The 19,866-nt window shown below is 44.5% G+C and overlaps 1 protein-coding gene across 1 annotated transcript in view; it reads left to right on the forward strand.

Annotated features, from left to right (window-relative positions):
- sdc2 (syndecan 2) overlaps nt 1–19,866 on the forward strand; it is a 151,025-nt gene that overhangs the window by 125,674 nt on the left and 5,485 nt on the right. Inside the window, exons 4-5 of the mRNA XM_059985252.1 lie at nt 13,645–13,796; nt 18,638–18,782. Of these exons, the coding sequence (XP_059841235.1) occupies nt 13,645–13,796; nt 18,638–18,782 (297 nt within the window). The remainder of the gene's footprint in view (nt 1–13,644; nt 13,797–18,637; nt 18,783–19,866) is intronic.

Genomic DNA, 19,866 nt, shown 5'->3' on the forward strand with positions numbered 1-19,866 from the left:
TCAGTTTCCCAAGAACCTTCTCTCTGGTTATGGTAACTTCACACACTTCATGACCCCCGACACCTGGAACTTCCAACATACTGAAAGTCTCTTCCACAGTGGAGATTGATGCAAAATAGTATTTTTTTTGTTCAGTTCATATATTCATATATTCAGTTCATCTGCCATTTCCTTGACCCCATTACTCCCTCTCCAGCATCGTTTTCCAGCAGTCCGATACTCACTCTCACTTCTCTTTTACACTCTATGTATTTGAAGAAACTTTTGGCATCCTCTTTACTATTATTTGGCTAGCTTACTTTTGTATTCCATCTTTACCTTCCTAATGACTTTTTTAATTGCCTTCTGTTGGTTTTTAAAAGCTTTCCAATCCTCCAACTCTCCGCTAATTTTTGCTTTATTAATTGGCCTGGCTTTGACTTCTCCTGTTGGCCCCGGTTGTGGCGTTTTTTCATTAGAGTACTACCACTTTAAGATGTATATGTCCTGTGCCTTCCGAACTGCTTCTAAAAATCCAGCCATTGCTGCTCTGCCGTTCTTTTCCAATCATTTCTAGCCAGCTCCTCTCTCGTGCCTCTGTAATTCCCTTTACTCCACTGTAATACTGGTTCATTTGACTTTAGCTTCTCCTTATCAAATTTCAGGGTGAATTTGATGATATTATGATCACCCTTCCCTAAGAGTTCTTTTACCTTAAGTTCTCTAATCAATTCTGGTTCATTACACAACACCTAATCTAGAATAGCTGATACTCTAGTGCAAGGGTAGGCAACCTGCGGCTCTTTCATCTCTGTGCTGCGGCTCCCCGTGGTTTGTTAGTTTTTGAAATGTAATTCGAAATTTGAAGATTATGGTGATCTTGTACAATCTAAAAACGTTGTGGAGACCCCATTTCCTGGCACATCCGAACCGGCTCACAATTAGCCACCGTTCTGGCTAAGGGAGATAGCCTACGGGGGTTTGTGAGTACGTGTCTTTTGGAGCATCCGCACCCACGGGGACAGGTTGAGGGAGGCTTTAAAGCAAGGCTGTTTAGTTCGAATAAAGCTACCTTTGACTCCAGTGTCTTTATTTTAGCGCTGCGTGTAGCACACCACTACAACGTGTTTTTTATCGCTATTAATATACATCACCACTGCCAATGCCTGACACCCGCCAGTGCGCAATTTCTTTTAATTCTTCGATCCAAGGTAGGCTAACTATGGAGTAACCTTCAACCCAACGTCTTTTTTTCGGAGTTCAAAATGTTTTTGTTGCATGCAGAAATGTAATTTCGTTTTCTCTGCAGGAGTTCACCAATTTCATAAATGCAACACATTATAGTTTGTTTATACATAGCATAAAGGCAAAAAAAAACAGTTGTATGCAGTGTTATTTCATTTTAAATGTCAAACGGGTTTTGTGGCTCCCAGTGTTTTCTTTTCTGTGGGAAATGGGTCCATATTGGCTCTTTCAGTGGTAAACATTGCCGACCCCTGCTCTAGTGGGTTCGACCATAACTGCTGGTACAGTGCATAGTAAAAATGAGACAATGTTTTTCAGGACCATGGTGTTACATGACACAGTACGAAAACTATACAGAACTACGTAAAAAAAAACAACAGAGAGAGCTACACTAGACTACAGACCTACACAGGACTGCATAAAGTGTACAAAACAGTGCAGGCATCACAATAATTAATAAACAGGACAATAGGGCAAGGTGTCAGTCCAGGCTCTGGGTATTGAGGAGTCTGATGGCCTGGGGATGGCATAGTCTGGTCATGAAAGCCCGAATGCTTCGGAGCCTTTTCCTAAACGGCAGGAGGGAGAAGAGTTTGTATGAGGGGTGCATGGGGTCCTTCATAATGCTGTTTCCTTTGCAGATGCAGCATGTAGTGTAAATGTCTGTGATGGCAGGAGGAGAGACCCCGATGATCTTCTCAGCAGACCTCAATATCCGCTGCAGGATCTTGCAATCCGAGATGGTGCAATTTCTGAACCAGGCAGTGATGCAGCTGCTCAGGATGCTCTCAATACAACCCCTGTAGAATGTGATGAGGATGGGGGGGTGGGAGATGGACTTTACTCAGTCTTCACAAAAACTAGAGACGCTGCTGGGGTTTATTTGCTATGGAGCTGGTGTTGAGGGACCAGGTGAGATTCTCTGCCAGGTGAACACCAAGAAATTTGGTGCTCTTAACGATCTCTACCAAGAAGCCGTCGATGTTCAGCGGGGAGTGGTCGCTCTGTGCCCTCCTGAAGTCAACAACCATCTCTTTTGTTTTGTTCACATTCAGAGACAGGTTGTTGGCTCTGCACCAGTCCGTTAGCCGCTGCGCCTCCTCACTGTAAGCTGACTCGTCGCTCTTGCTGATGAGACCCACCACGGTCGTGTCAGCAGCGAACTTGATGATATGGTTCGAGCTGTGTGTTCAGATACAACATCTTCAGTCCTGAATTCTCCCTTTTCGATTTGTCCACCTTTTATGTTGCAACTTATCCTATTGACTGTAACTTTGTGCTATCAACAGCCTCTCATCCGAATGCATTGCCTCTGTTTGTAAACTAGCTACCTTATCTTCAGAACTATCATCTGCCTTTCATTTATCATCTGCCCACGATACTTCTGCATTGAAATGTACACAGCTCAGGACACTAGTCGCACCGTGCCCAGCCTTTCGATTCCTGACTTTGTCTGAGGTATTACCAACATCAGCCTCCACAACCTCTCCACTAACTGATCTGGCACTTTGGTTCCCATCTCCCTGCAACTCGAGACTAAACCCCACCGAGCAGCATTAACAAACCTTCCTGCTAGGATATTAGTTCCCTTCCAGTTCAGGTGTATCCGCCCCTTCTGTACAGGTCCCACCTTCCCTGGAAGAGAGCCCAATGATCCAAAAGTCTTAAGCCTCCCTCCTGCGCCGAACCCTTAGCCATGTATTAAGCTGTACAGTCTATCTATTTCTGGCCTCACTAGCACGTGGCACAAGCAGCAATCCTGAGATCACAACCCTGAACCCTAACTTAGCACCCAACTCCCTGAGCTCCCTATGCAGAACCTCGTTGCTCATCCTACCCATGTCATTGGTACCTACATGGATGACAACTCCTCACACCTAAGAATGCTGAGGACTCAATCCGAAATATCCCAGTCCCTGGCACCTGGGAGGCAACATACCATCCGGGAGTCTTGTTCTTGCCCACAGTACATCCTGTTGTTCCCTTAAATAATGAATCTCCAATCACAATCAGAAGAGGAAGTGCCTCTTCTCCCACTTCCTTTCTGAGTCACGGAGGCAGACCCAGTGCCAGAGACCCGACCACTGGGACTTCCCACCTCCCAACCCCCAAAATACCTGCACCATCTCGTTCCTTTTCAGCCTATGGGTATTATGCTAAAACCTTCAACATTAGGAGTTTTGACATAGAAGGCTGGGTGTGTGTGAGTTTAATACACAGTAAGTCCAAGGAGTGGTTCAGTATAAGCAGCAGAAGTTAAATTCAAGTTGAAGTTTAATTGTCATTGAACCATACATGAATACACCTGAACACAGCCAAACAAGACAGCGTTACTCCAGGGTCAGGGTGCAAAACACAGAACCAACAGTCACACACAGCGCAAAGCACATATAAGACAGCTGTAAGTGTACAGTCACATAAAAATGTATATAGTCTAAGCTGCTGACGCATGTCCTGTTAATTGATGGTGCATGTGTGTTATTAGCAAGAAATTGTTATAGGTAGTGTGGGTTTAGTACTTTTTTTAAGGATGATATGGGTCAGCACAACATGGAGGGCTGAAGGGCCTGTACTGTGCTGTAGTGTTCTATGGGTCTAGGATAAGATGAATGAGTCCATAGTTTGTGGGAATAGTTCAGTGATGGGGCAAGTGAAGTTAAGTTTCTGGAGGGGTAATAACTGTTCCTGAACCTGGTGGTGTGGGTCCTGAGGCTCCTGTTCCTCCTTCCTGGTGGCGAGGGTCCCTGATGATGGATGCTGCTTTCCTGCGACAGCATTTCGTGTAACTGCTCAGCGGAGCGAGGGATTTACCAGTGAAGGACTGGGCCGTATTCACTCAAGACAAACAATCAATCTGCAAAAGACAGCAAATAATAATAGCAATGCATAAGTAAGTAATTAATGCTGAGGTGATGAGTTACAGAACCCTATGATAACAGCTATACTCTGACAATCCAATGAACTGAATGCACAGGTGGAGTTGTCTTAACTTCATTGCAAGGTGATGATCTTTATACTAGACATATTTTATAAACTGAATTTTTCCTTAGTAAGCTTTGTAAGCCTCAGGCTTGGCCAGCTCGTTTTCGTCTGGGGAAAACAGCCCTTGGCCCCACCAAACTAGGTAATCACATTTGTGTGGATGCTGTGTAACGTACGCCCAGTTACAAACACACAACGCAAAATATCAGACAATATACCATATGCAATTAAATGATTGAACTTTATGAATGTTAATCTGAATATAGGGTTAGTAATGAAATTTTAAAAAGGGCCCAATTCAAGGAAAAGTGAAAAGTCCCCACTGGAGCTCACTCAGTCGTCATTCTTCTACCATCGGCCCCCTCCAAGCGTCACCGACCTTCGGACCCTCAGATCCCAGGCCACTCCGTCCAGTGGTCTACCTGCTCTCTCCACACGCGTCCTCCCTCTTCATCTCTCCTCGACAAAAGACCGTGAGAAACCTCCTTCCAGATTCACAAGACAGAGCAACAATCTCTGATTGGCTAACATGCATTCCACAGTCCTGTTATCTCCAGCCATAACCCAAACATTGCTGCTACAGAGAAACTGTTACCTCAGCAGTGAACATTACAGAGAAGCCATTACGTTAGCAGTGAATCCTTACAACGTGTTACAGCTTGATCTGGAATCTTTGTTCCACACAGACAGACATACTTTATTGATCCCGAGGGAGATTGGGTCTCGTTACAGTTGCACCAACCAAGAATAGTGTAGAAATATAGCAATATAAAACCAAAAATAATTAAATGATAATAAGTAAATTATTCCATGTTGTTACTTTATCCATAAGACTATAAGACCAAGGAGAAAAAATGGGCTACTCGGCCCATTTAATCTGCACCTCCATTCCATCATGACTGATTTATTATCCCTTTCTACCCCATTCTGCCTTCTCCCCATAACCTTTGACACTCTGACTAATCAAAAGCTGATCAACTTCCCCTTTAAATATCCCCAATGACTTGACTTCTACAGCCATCTGTGGCCATGAATTCCACAGATTCACCACCCTCTGGCTGAAGAAATTCCTCTTCATGTCTGATCTAAATGAACAGCCTTGTATTTTGAGGCTGTGTCCTCCAGTCCTAGACTCACCCACTGTAGAAAACATGCTCTCTATTTCCATCAAATGCTCCTTCTATCAATAAATGATCTTGGGATGGTGATTTTCCCGAATGCATGAATGGATTTCTGCTTGGACTGGAATTATGATGTAAGGACTTTGAAAACACTATGTCAATAAATAATGTTGATACTTCTTCCCTGCACCAAAGTTGTGGATACCTCCCTCTCACCCATATCTATCTTCATTATCACTTGATAGCTGTACCTTTGTTTTTTTTTTAAATACGCTGAGGTTTCTTGAGGAAGTAGATGGTAAAATGAGCAGTTTAGAATTCACACAAGTACAGAAACTGAATGTCCTGTATCTTTGCACTTAACTTCCTCCTCCTGCAGGAATGTGTTCATTGTAAAGAAAGATTAAAGATCAGCTTTTCTTGTCACATTACATCGAATCGTCGACACAGACAGTGAAATGTGTCAACTGTATCAATAACAACACTGTTTGAGGACGTTTTGTGGGTTGTCCTCACTGATTTGATGTGACACAAAGGACTGATTTCACTCTGCGTGTGAATGGAGGACCTATCAAGGAGACTTCTTTCTCCCAGCTGGTACAGGGCCTCTGTTGGTCTCATGATTCTGGAACTTGACTCATGTCAACTTGAGTTGTCCGTAGCATTTCTTGTGTCTTGTTGACCATGGAAAGACTTTGATGGGTCAGAAGCAGACTCACTTTATAGATTGAAAGATTTTACAGATTACCTTTATTGATCACATGTACATCGAATCGTACATGAAATGTGCCGTTTGGGTTGATGACTAACCCATTCCGAGGATATGCTGGAGCCAGCCCCTGGAGGAAATCCGTGTGGTCTTGGGGAGAATAAACGAGCTCTTTCCAGACAGCTGCAGCAATTGAACCCCGATTGCTAGCTGTGAAACTACCGTGCTGCCCAGAACTACAAGATTGTCGGCCTCTGATCACCTTACTTTACCATCGTGCAGTGCAGATGGACATGCAGTCTGTACCACTGTACACATGGCTGTTTATGTAGATATCTAATCATCAATCCTGGGGTAGCAACTCAGGTAAAAACATGCAGATGTGAGCAAAAGGTTCAATTGACTTTGACTGTGGAATGATTGTTGGTGCCAGATGGGGTGGTTTGAGTATCTCAGGAACTGCTGATCTGCTGGGATTTTCATGCACAACAGTCTCTAGAATTTACAGAGAACGGTGCAAAAAACAAAGCACATCCAGTGAGCAGCAGCTCTGTGGGGGAAATCACCTTGTTAATGAGAGAGGTCGGAGGAGAATGGCCAGACAAGGTGACAGTAACTCATGTAACAACAGTGGTTTGCAGAAGAGCATCTCTGAACACACATCATGTCAAGCAATGAAGTGCATGGGCTACAGCAGCAGAAGGCCACAGACATAAAGCATACACATAGTGGCTACTTTATTAAGTAGAGGATGTACCAAATAAAGGGGCCACTGAGTATATATCATTGTCATTTCTGGTCATATTCTGACTGACAAATCTCCCCATGTTTATCACTTGTGTGAGAGTAGGAGTATTTGTTCCCTTTGATTTACAGGAACTTTAACACAGGAGATTCTGCAGATGCTGGAAATCCGGAGCAACACACACAAACTGTTGGAGGAGCTCATCAGGTCAGGCAGCATCTAGGGAGGAGAATAAACAGTCGACAGTTTGTGCTGAGGCTTGTGTAGTTTGTAGTCACTTTCCAAAGCTTACCCCGCATAAGCAACCAAATAAAGGAGAGATTTGGTTGTGTAAATGCAGCCTGGTATGGGAACACAGAAAATCCTACAAAGAGTGGTGAATATGGCCCAGGCTCCCCTCAATATTGAGCACATTTACACAGAGCACTGTCACAGGAAAGCAGCATCCATCATTAGGTACCTCCTCATCCAGGCCATGCTCTCTTCTCGCTGCTGCCATCAGGAAGGAGAAGCAGGAGTGTCAGGACTCACAGCGCCAGGTTCAGGAACAGTTATTACCCCTCAACTATCAGGTTCTTAAACCAGTGGCGATAACGTCTGTTATGTACCAGCAACAACAGATCACAAATGAGACAGGTTTTAATGTTAAAACCACTATATTTATTAATATCTACTCAAAAATATAGAAAATTAAATGAGATAAACAGAAGTTAACAGTGCTTGGGAACAGTTCTTAAAGTCTTAAGATGGCAAACTAGAAAGGTCCAGTAATCCATGGAATAAGGGAGGAGAGGAACTGGTAAATCCATGTTAAAATATAGAGAGGAGGCGATCACGTAGAATTCCACAGGTTCCACACTGGGAAAATGAAGTAACAGTTGCCAAAGATCTTATCCGTTGAGTCGTTCTGAAATCCACGTAGAAATAGCGCAAGGTGCCGGTCACACATCCAATATGTGTGTGCCATTAATCAACCCAGTCCTTTGGGCATGGGAAAGTATCAGACTTTACCCATTGTCGCAGCAAGCTCTTGCCAAAACTTCCACTCTGTCTCTCTCTCCTTCTCTCTGAAAGTCCCAGCAGTCTGTCCCAGCTTGTTATGCTCTCGTCATAGTCCTGCCTCATCCAGGCATTTTAAAGTGACGAGGTCAAGATGAAACCACACTCAGGTTGGAGGAACAACACCTTATATTCCGTCTGGGTAGCCTCCAACCTGATGGCATGAACATTGATTTTTCTAACTTCCGTTAATGCCCCTCCTTCCCTTCTTACCCCATCCCTTATTTATTTATTCCCCCCTCCTTTTTTCTCTCTCTCTGCCCATCACTCTGCCTGCTCTCCATCTCCCTCTGGTACTCCCCTCCCCTTTCTTTTCCCTAGGCCTCCCGTCCCATGATCCTTTCCCTTCTCCAGCTCTGTACCCCTTTTGCCAATTGTCTTTCCAGCTCTCAGCTTCACCCCACCCCCTCCGGTCTTTTCCTATCATTTTGCATTTCCCCCTCCCCCTCCTACTTTCAAATCTCTTAGTATCTCTCCTTTCAGTTAGTCCTGATGAAGGGTCTCGGCCCGAAACGTCGACAGCTATTCTCACTATAGATGTTGCTTCGTCTGCTGCGTTCCACCAGCATTTTGTGTGTGTTGTTTTAAAGTGACGCCCATAGTAAATGAAACCATGGTCACGTAACACTTCACTCACCTCAACACTGAGCTGATTCCACAATCTATGGATTCACTCTTAACGACTCCATATTTCAATACTCTCGATAATCATTGTTATTATTATCCTTGTTTTTGTATTTGCATAGTTTGTTGTCCTTTGCGTCTTTGATGTGTGTGGTTTATCATTGATAGAATTGCGTTTCTTTGTCTTTACTGTAAGAAAGTGAATCTCAGGATTGTACAAGCACTTTGATAATGAACTTGCTTTGAACTTTGAGCATGTACGGCATACACCTCTCCAGTCCTGACACACCAATCCTGAAGCTGGGGACCTTTCAGAAATGTGCTGAGTCTCTGCAGTTCCTCCCATGTCTCCTTTAACAGTCAGAGATGTTCTGTTTGGGCTTGGTGATTTCAAAGATGCTAATCCTCTGAAATTTTCATGATTTTAACGTTTAACCCATCCAATGCTTGTTGCTGGTCTACGGACGTTACAGTGTCAGTATCATACTGCTTTGGATTCAGAACCGGGTTTCATATCACTGGCATTTGTTGTGAAATTTGATGTTTTAAACCTGATTCTCATTCATGGGGGTTGGTTGATTGTCCAGTCAGAAATCTGGTGGCAGAGGGGAAGAAGCTGTTCCTGAAACGTTGAGTGTGTATCTTCAGGTTCCTGCACCTCCTTCCCTGTGGGAAGAGGGTATGTCCTGGGTGATGGGGGCCAACTCATTGCATATGCAGACATGGTCAAGAGATTCAGTTGTAATTCAGACCAAACGTCAGATTGGGGAAGAAATGGGATCTTTGACGGTGTAAGTACTTTATTGATTTGGAGTGGGAAATTATTTCATTATAGCAGCAACATTTAAAAACGGACTTAGCAGTGTACAGACTCAACTGATAATAAAGTACAGAATAATAATACACAATAATAATGTACAAAATAATAGAACAGACTATTGTACTATGACGTGTGTTCTGTCACAGAGATGAACTGTTGTATTGCGTTTGGTAGGAAAGGTTTCCTGTAACGATCCTTGTGACAGCGGAGCTGAACGAGTCTGTTGTTCAGTGGGTCATGGAGGGGATGTGCCAGATTGTCCGTAATGGATAAGTTTATTTAGTGATCTCCTCTCCACCACTAACTGAAGAGTCCGGGTTGTAGCCAGGGACAGATCCAGCCTTTTCGATGAGCTTAGTCAGTCATTTTGTGTCACCAGCACCAATGCTGTTCCCTCAGCACAAAGCAGCATAGAAAACTGCACTGGCTACAACAGGCCCGTACAATATCTCCAGCATCCTGCTGCACACATTGAAAGATCTCAACTTCCTCTGAAAGTAGAGTCTGCTCAACCCCTTCTTGTAAACAGCCTTGGTCCTGGTTTTCCAGACAAGTCTGTTGTCGAGGTGAGCACTCAAATATTTGTACTTCTCCACCACCACAACAACTTTTCCCAGAATGTATACAGGACATGTCACAGGCCTTTTCCTTCTAAAATCAAACACCTTCTCCCTGGTTTTGGCCACGTTCAGGAGCAGGTGATTCCTCCCACACCACTGCACAAACTTGTCCACCGGTCCTCCGTACTCCGACTCCCGCCCATCGGAGAGTCATCAGAGAACTTCAGCAAGTGGCCAGACCCAGAGTTGTACTGAAAGTCTGAGGTGTACAGCGTGAACAGAAGTGGAGACAGGACAGTCCCTTGTGGTGCTCCAGTGCCACACCCCACCATCTCAGACAGAGAACTACCCAGCCATACAAACTGAGGTCTATCTGTCAGGTAATCCAGGAGACAGTAGATTTGTCTATGTCCATCCTTTGCAGCTTCTCGCTCAGAAGACGTGGCTGAATTGTAGGCACTAGAGAAATCAAAAGATGTGATTCTCACAATGCCACCAGCATTGTCCCAGTGGAGTTTGAGCTCTCTGCCACAGGTAGGTGATGGCATCATCCAGGTGGGAGTGAGCTCTCTGCCACAGGTAGGTGATGACATCATCCAGGTGGGAGTGAGCTCTCTGCCACAGGTAGGTGATGGCATCATCCAGGTGGGAGTGAGCTCTCTGCCACAGGTAGGTGATGGCATCAGCCACTCCCACGAGGCTGGCAGGCAAACTGTAGAGGGTCTATTGAAGATCTCACCTGTGATCCAAGGTGTCCGGACCAGCCTCTCCAGCACCTTTCATCACATGAGATGTGAGGGCGATTGGTCTGTAGTCATTAAATTCAGATGGAGTCACCTTCTTGGGTACAGGAACCAGCAGGAAGTCTTCCAGAGCACCGGTATCTTTTCCTGACTTAGACTCAGATTGTAAAGGTGCTGCAAATACCAAACAGCTGGCTCACACAGGCCTGGGGCGGATACTGTCCAGTTCTCCAGCTGTCTCCTAACCTGACCTGCAGGCATCGTCAGGAGGGGGAGGTTGTCATCCCCATAGAGGCAGGCTACTCTAAAATTGGGTGGGGGGGGGGGGTGTTGAAACACAAGCATTCACCAGAAGGGAGGGCGAAGGCTTTGGGGACATGAAGGTGTTATATTTTGGTAAAAGGAACAATAGTGCGGACTATTATCTAAATGAGGAGAAGATCCAAACATCAGTGGTGCAGAGGGACTTTGGAGTCCTTATGCAAGACTCACAGAAGGTTAATTTACAGGTTGTGTCTGTGGTAAAGAAGGCAAATGCAATGTTGGCATTTATTTCCAGGGGAATAGAATATAAAAGCAAGGAGATGATGCTGAGCCTTTATAAGTCAGACCGCACTTAGAATATTGACGACAGCTTTGTGCACCATATCCCAGAAAGGATGAGTTGTCATTGGAGAGAGTCCAGAGGAGGTCCACGAGGATGATTCTGGGAATGAAGTGGTTAACATGAGGAGTGTTTGGCAGCTTGGGGCCTGGACTCACTGGAATTCAGAAGAATGCGGGGGATCTCATTGAAACCTACTGAATATTGAAAGTTTTATATAGGGTGGATGTGGAGAGGATGTTTCTTATGGTTGGAATATCCAGAACTAGAGGGCACATCCTCAAAATTGAGGTGACCTTTTAGAACAGAGATAAGGAGGAATTTTTTTAGCCAGAGAGTAGTGAATCTGTGGAATGCTCTGCACAGACTGCAGTAGAGGCCAAGTCCATGGCTACGTTCAAGGCAGGAGTTGATCGTTTCCTGATTGGTCAGGGCATCAAAGGATACAGTGAGAAGGCAGGTGTATGGGGTTGAGTGGCATCCAGGATCAGCAATGACGGAATGGCAGAATGAATGGCCTAATTTGCTCCTATGTCTTATGATTTCTAGGGATTTTTACTTGTCTATCTCCAGACCTGAAGGCTTTCTTCTTCATATTCAAAACTACTTTCAGGTGATTGAAGATTCTGTTCGGAAGCGGTGTACAGTGCTGGCTGGCACGCTAATTTTATATAGCCTGTGATATAGTCAGTCATTTTGTTAATGTCCTCCCTGTGTGGCTGATATAACAGATCCCAGTCCGTCCCATCAAAGCAATCGTTAACATCCTGAGTTCATTTCCTTGTAATCCTTGTTGACACAGGCTGCCACTGGAAGCAGATACCTGGGTGTTGTCAGGACCAGGTTAGGATCAGATCTGCCACGTGGGGGAAGGGGAACGGCACTGTCTGCATCCTTTACAATCGCCTATAGCAGGTCTATTGTCCCGTTTAGGGCAGCTGACATATTGATAAAAGTCAGTATTGCTGCCTCGAGAGAAACATGATTAAAATTCCTAGTGCCAGCCACAAAAACATTGCGATTTTGGATTTGTATTCTAGCGACGATTGAAGGATTGTTGGTGCCAGACGGGGTGGTTTGAGTATCTCAGAAACTGCTGATCTCCTGGGATTTCCGTGCACAACAGTCTCTAGGGTTTACAGAGAATGGTGTGAAAAACAAAAAACATCCAGGGAGCAGCAGCTCTGTGGGGGAAATCACCTCATTAACTAGAGATCAGAGGAGAATGGCCAGACTGGTTCTGTGGGGGAAATCACCTCGTTAACTAGAGATCAGAGGAGAATGGGCAGACTGGTTCCAGCTGACAGGAAGGTGACAGTAACTCAAATAACCACGTGTTATAACAGTGGTGTGCAGAAGAGCATCTCTGAACGCACAACACATCGAACCTTGAAGTGGATGGGTCACAGCAGCAGGAGACCAGGAGTAAAGTCAGTGGCCACTTCATTATGTACAGGAGGTTCACACTGAAAGTAGAACAGTGCACAGCAGTCCAGGCCTTGTGGCCCTCAAAGTTGTGCTGAACCTTCAATTTATTTTCACGACTCAGAGTTCCACTGTATCTGATGTAAAGTCACCTCTTTAGCCTGGTTTTGCCCTCACGTTGCCGTATCGCCGAAGGGACTTTGGTTTTGGATGTCCCACTCCTTGTAAGAATGTTGTGAATGAATCTTTTGATCCTGATTAACAGCTGCTTCCTATTGCTCAAAGAATATTTGCATTAAATTTTCCTTTTCCAAAATACTTACTGTCATAGAGTTGTAGAAAAGTACAGCACATGAACAGGCCTTTTGGCCCATCTAGTCTGTGCTGAACCATTTAAACTGCCTACTCCTCCGTACCTCCTATCATCCATGTACCTATCCAAACTTCTCTTAACATGCTCCAGGCATCTCACCACCCTCTGCGTGAAGAAGTTTCCTCTTGTGTCCCCTTAAACATTTAACCTTTCACCCTTAACCCATGACCTCCAGTTGTAGTCTCACCCAACCTTAGTGGAAAAGTCCTGCTTGCATGTACATTATTTTCACTTCTCATAATTTTGCAAACCTCCATCAAAATTCCTTCCATCTTCTACTTTCCAGGGACTAAAGTCCTAACCAATTCAACCTTTCCCCATAACTCAGATCCCCAATCCTGGCATTATCTCGTAAACTTTCTCTGTACTCTTTCAATCGTATTGCTGTCCTGTGTATCTGGTACAATTTGTCTTTATCAGTTTAAGCTCTTACTCCTCAGTTACATGATAGTTGTATGCTTTCATTTTCATTTAAGATCATAATTCATAGTAGTAGAATTAGCCCATTTGGCCCATTGAGTCTGTCACACATTCAAAAAGATAAATACTGTAACTATTAATATTAATTAATGGATAATTACCGCAATCAGCACTTGGCCTACGGCCTGCAGTGATTTCTTGACTGTATTTTGAGATTGGTCTTCTCTTTCGGCAGGGGATTTTGATGCGGAGGTACAGGTGGTGACTTTCAGGCCTGCTCGAGAGAATCCAGACCTGCAGCCGACTGTCGAAGCCACAAGATCGGTGACTGCCAGAGTGGAAGCAACCACACAGAGAAAAATGCTCAGGAAGCCGGTCCAAACTGAGGTAACTCGACGCAGCTCCAATCCCAGCAACATTTTCAGATGATTTGCTTATGTTCTGTTTTTTTGATGTTGACTTTGTTTAATTTATCGCTATTTTACAATGAACTTTTATCACTGTGTGACAGAACAAAGAGGTCTGGGAATTCAGGTCCAGAATTCATAGGTGGTTAGGCTCATAAAGAGAGCTTTTGGCACATTGGCCTCCATAAATCAAAGTGCTTATAGAACATAGAAATCTACAGCACATTGCAGGCCCTCCGGCCCCCAATGTTGTTCTGACCATGTACAGGAGCTGGGATGTTATGTGGAAGTTATATAAGCTATTGGTGAGTGTTGTGTGTAGTTCTGGTCCCCTGCCGATAGGAATTCTCTGCAAGGATATGATAGCCGAGTGTTTTGAAGGCAGAGGAGATGGAGTATGCTTTATGATTAACTAATGGAGCACAAACGTGGCGGTTCTGTCTGTCTCAGTCCTGCTCACCTGACCTGGAACATCTAGGCGTCAAATTTCATCTATTTGAGGGAGTTTTCCACCATCATCCTGATAGCGGTGTACATTCCACCCCATGTTAGGCAGGCACTGGGCAGTGTAATCAGCAGGCACAAAACCACACCCTGATGCTTCCTGATCATTGCGGGGGATTTCAACCAGGCCAGCTTGAAGAAGTCTCTGAACAACCACCACCAACATCTCACCTGTGGAACCGGAGGAGCCACCATCAAGAACACTTTCTGTGCCACCTCATGCCCACACTTTGGAAAGTCAGGTAACCTGGCCGTATTTCTACTGCCAGCATATAGGCAGAAACTAAAGACCGCAGCACCAGTGGTGAGGACCAAGAGGTATGGTCAAGGGAGGTGGAGGAACGCTTACAGCATTGCCTTGAATCGGTGGATTGACAGTATTCAGGGACTTGTCTTTGAGTCTGAATGAATATGCCACAGTTATTACCAACTTCATCAAGACCTGTGTGGATGAATGTGTGTCCTCGAAGAACATATCAGACATATCCAAACCAGGAGAACCAGGAGATTCGTAGTCTGCTGAGGGCTAGATCTGTGGCATTCAAGACTGGTGATCAGAATGATATAAGAGGTCCAGGAACGAGGCACGCCTGCTCTGGCAGGGTTTGCAGGCCGTTATGAGGAGCTGTACAGGAGCAAGATAAATCAGCTAGTTGAGTGGTGTCGCAGCAACAATCTTGCACTAGCCTCCCCAGCATCAAGGACATCTTCGAAAGGTGGCACCATTTGAAAACGGAGAGCATTCTAACCGGTTGCATCACTGTTGGATAGAGGAGCCTTTGCACAGGATCAGAACAAGCTGCAAACACACCCAGCTCCATCATGGGCACGAGCCTCCCAAACAGCTAGGGCACCTTTGAAAGGCGATGCCTGAAGAAGATGACATCCGTCATTAAGGCCATAGGACCATGAGACAAAGGAGCAGAATTAGGTATTGAGCCGATCGTGTCTGCTCCACCATTCAATCATGGCGGATCCCGGATCCCACTCAATCCCATACTCCTGCCTTCTCGTCATACCCTTTGATGCCCTGACAGATCCGGACATGATCAACTTCTGCCTTAAATATGCCCGCAGACTTGGCCTCCATCAGAGTCTGTGGCACAGCATTCCACAGATTCACCACTCTCTGGCTATCTTCGTGAACCCGCTCTAGACTCTGTCCTAGGACAACACATCCCTTCTGAGATATGAGGCCCCAAACTGTTGACAATACTCCAATGCGGCCTGCTTAGTGTCTTATAAAGCCTCGGCATTATCTACTTCCTTTTATATTCTAACCCCCTTGAAATAAGTCCAACATTGCATTTGTCTTCATTGCCACAGACTTAGCCTGTAGAATAACCTTCTGGGAGTCTTGCACAGGGATTCCCAACTCCCTCTGCACATCTGATGTTTGAATCTTCTCCCCATTCAGATAATTATACTATTGTTCCTTTTACCAAAATCCATTATCATACATTTCCCAACACTGTTTTCCATCTGCCACTTTCTTGCCCATTCTTCCAATTTGTCTAAGTCTTGTTGTAATTGCATTGCTTCCTCAGCACTACCTACCCCTCCACCTAGCTTCGTATCACCTGCAAACTTTGCCACAAAGCCATCAATTCCACGATCTAAATCATTGACAATGTGAAAAGTAGTGGGTCCAAAACTGACCCCTGAGGAACACCACTATTCACTTGCAGCCAACCAGAAAAGGCCCCTTTTATTTACACTCACTGCCTCCTGCCTGTCAGTCATTCCTCTATCCATGCCAGTATCTTTCCTGATACGTCATAGGACTTTATCTTGTTAAGGAGCCTCATGTGTGGCACCTTATCAAATGCCTTCTGAAAATCCAAGTAAATGACATCCACTGCCTCTCCTTTGTCCAACCTGCTTGTTACTTCCTCGAAGTACAGTGACAGATTTTTCAGCAACATTTCCCTTGACAGAAGCCAATCTGACTTTGAACTGTTTTATCATTAGTTTCCAAGTACCTCAATGCCTCATCCTTAATAATAGACTCCAACATTTTCTCAACCTCTGAGGTTAGGCTAACAAGCCTATGATTTCCTTTCTTTTTACTTCCTTTTTAAGAAGGGAGGAATATAGTCAAGGGACATCTGCAATTTTCCAGTCCTCCAGGACCATGACAGAATCAAGTGATTCCTGAAAGATCATGACCAATGCATCCGTTATCTCTTCAGCAAACTCTCTCACGATTCCGGGATGTAGTCCATCTGGTCCGGATGACTTATCCACCTTAAGACCTTTCAGTTTGCCTAGCACTTTTTCATTGTAATAGCAATGGCTCTCACTCCTGCTCCCTGACACTCAAAGACCCCTTGCACACTGTTAATGACTTCTGCAGTGAAGACTGATGCAAAGTACCCACTAAGTTGATCTGCCATTTCTTTGTCCCCCATTACTACCTCACCAGTATCATTTTCCAATGGCCCAATATCAACTGTTAACTCCTGTTTACTCTTTATATGACTGAAAAAACATTCTGGTCTCCTGCTTTATATAATCGGCTAGTTTGCCCTCATATTTCATGTTTTTCCTTCTTATAGCTTTTTCAGTTGCCTTTTTTTTTTGGATTTTAAAAGCTTCCCAATCATCCAACATCCCACTCACTTTTGCTATCTTACATGTCCTTTTCTTGACTTTTATACAATCCTTAGCTTCCCGTGTCAGCTAGGGTTGCCAACCCCTGTCATTTGAGAACTTCTGTGGGACATATCTATCCTGAGCCTTGTGAATTATTCCCAGAAACTTCAGCCATCTCTACACTTGTTGTGATGGAAATAACTGGTTCTTTGAGTCTCAACGGTAGAGGCCTGGACACACACAGTTTTAATAATAAGGAATTTATTTACAAGGGGAAGTCGGGTCAACACAATCAACTACAATACACAGGAAGCAGTGTGGGGACAGGGTACGGTTACACATACAAAGAACAAGGGAAAAGCACTACGACAGCTATCCCCCTTGACCTTGGATAGCTGCAGCTCCCTTACCAGGACAAACGATAGACCTTCCCAAACGTAAATCAATGCACTTACCTTCAATGAGGTGGTCTGTAAGAGAGAGAGAGCTAGGGACAAGTCTCACCTTTTATAGCATGGGGCTGGGAGAGATAATCCAATTAAGGCGACCAATAATTTAGGTGTGCATTGATTAGTTGGGAGGGACCAAATGTTGATTGGCATGTGGTGTGTCCTCCGACCAGCCAGGTGGCAGTGCGTCTGTCACGTGGCCAGTATCTCTGGAGACAACGCTACCATCATCCCCACCAGTATCCTCCTCCAATCCACCTGGGCGAGCTCCTCTCTCATGCCTCTGTAATTCCCTTTCGATACTGATACACCTGACTTGTGCTTCTCCCTCTCAAATTTCAGTAAGGACCCTCATCACCCAGGACATGTCCTCTTCTCATTGCTACCGTCAAGAGGAGGTACAGGAGTCTGAAGAAACACACTGAACGATTCAAGAGTAGTTTCTTCCCCTCTGCCATCAGATTTCTGAATGAATCCATGTACACTACTTCACTTTTCTCCCCTCTTTTTTGCACTTAATTATTTTTATACATACTCCTTGGTGTAACTTAAAGTAGATATTACTGTAATTTACACTTCTTATTATGTTTTGCAATATACTGCTGCCGCATAGCAACAAATCTCATTACATCTGCCAGTGATATTAAACCTGATTCTGAAAGATGTCAGTCAGATTGAAAGAGAACAGAGAAAAGCTACAAGGATGTTGCCAGGTCTTGAAGACTTGTGTTATTAGGAAAAGTTGAATAGTTCGGACTTTAGTCCCTGGAGCATCGCAGAATGAGAGGAGGTTTGACAGAGGTATAAGAGATTATGGGAGGTATAAGGTAGGGTAAATGCAAGCAGGCTTTTTCCACTTAGGTTGGGTGGGACTACAACCAGGGGTCATGGGTTAAAGGTGATAGCTATAATGTCACCTCAGAGTGTGGTGAGAGTGTGAAATGACTGCCAGCGGAAGTGGTGGGTGTGGGTTTGATTTCAGTGTCTTAAAGCAGTTTGGAATAAGTATTTGGTGGGAAGGGGTAAGGAGGTCGGTGGGATTAAGCAGAACATACCGGATGGACTGAAGGGACTGGTTCTGTGCTGTGGTGCTCTATGACGAATGACTTTGAATTGTCTTGCTCCCCTCCCCACTTGTACAATATTTACAGAGAGCCGTTGTGCAAAGCGACGGATTATCTTTCCAAGGCTTAATTCAAACAAGTAGATTTTAAATTGCTTTGTTTCCTGTAAATCCCACTTTGGAATCTCTTTTTGATTTGTGTAATTGCAGACGACTGTAGCCACTGTGGTTAAAGAGGAGACAAAGAAAGGAGATGACTTTGTTATTGAAAAGCCAACGATGAATACCGATGGCAATGATGTTTCTGCAGAAAAACATGCAGAAAGTCTGTTCCAGAGAACAGAAGTGCTTGCAGGTGAGTGGGAGCTTTGATTTAACCTGCCCAGGTGATTGGAGGGCTCCTTTATTCAACAAGGGCAGAGGGAATAAGATCGATTACTTATTTTGATTTTTTTATTACTTACTTAGGCCAGATTGTGGGGTGGGGATACATCATCTCTACCAAAGAAGGCTCCAGCCTGCAGGTTATTCTTGGGCAAGGTGTCGCACCTGCTTAGCCTCCCCGATCAGGGTCACGTGAAGCCTTAGGAGCAGAAACTGAGAACCAGGATTCTTTCTTTCTTTGAAGATCCATTATGACTGAATCAATAGTTTGACACAAACTAGATACACGGAAAGGCCTGCTATTGTACTGTAGTGTTCTATGACTCTGTGAGCTGTTTGCATTTTTCAAAGAGTTAAAAATGCACTGAGTGGCTGCTTTATTAGGTACACCTGAACACCTGCTCATTATTGCAAATATCCAATCAGCCAATCACGTGGCAGCAGCTCAATGCATAAAAGCACGCAGACATGGTCAAGAGGTTCAGTTGTTGTTCAGAACAAACATCAGAATGGGGAAGAAATGTGATCTAAGTGACTTTGACCATGGAATGATCGTTGTGGTCAGACGGGGTGGTTTGAGTATCTCAGAAACTGCTGATCTCTTGGGATTTTCACAAACAACAATCTCTAGAGTTTACAGAGAATGGTGCAAAAAACTAAAATAAAACATCCATTGAGTGGCAGTTCTGTGGATGAAATCACCTTGTTAATGAGGGAGGTCAAGGGAAATGGCCAGACTGGTTCAAGCTGACAGGGAGGTGACAGTAACTCAAATAATTATGTGTTGCAACAGTGGTGTGCAGGAGAGCATCTCTGAATGCACAACATGTCGATCCTTGAATTGGATGAGCTACAGCAGCAGAAGACCATGAACATACACTCAGTGGCTATTTTATTAGTTACAGGAGGTATCTAGTAAATTGGTCACTGAGTGAATGTATTAATGGAGAGAGAGTAGTTGACTGTGGACTGAAGGGAGGTCAGCAAGGACTTAGGCATATTGCCATGTACTGGTGTGCTAGAGCCCTTTCTGGGTTGGGGCTGCCCTCCAGTGT

Source organism: Hypanus sabinus, chromosome 1 (assembly GCF_030144855.1).
Source record: "Hypanus sabinus isolate sHypSab1 chromosome 1, sHypSab1.hap1, whole genome shotgun sequence".
NCBI classification, from domain to species: Eukaryota; Metazoa; Chordata; class Chondrichthyes; order Myliobatiformes; family Dasyatidae; genus Hypanus; species Hypanus sabinus.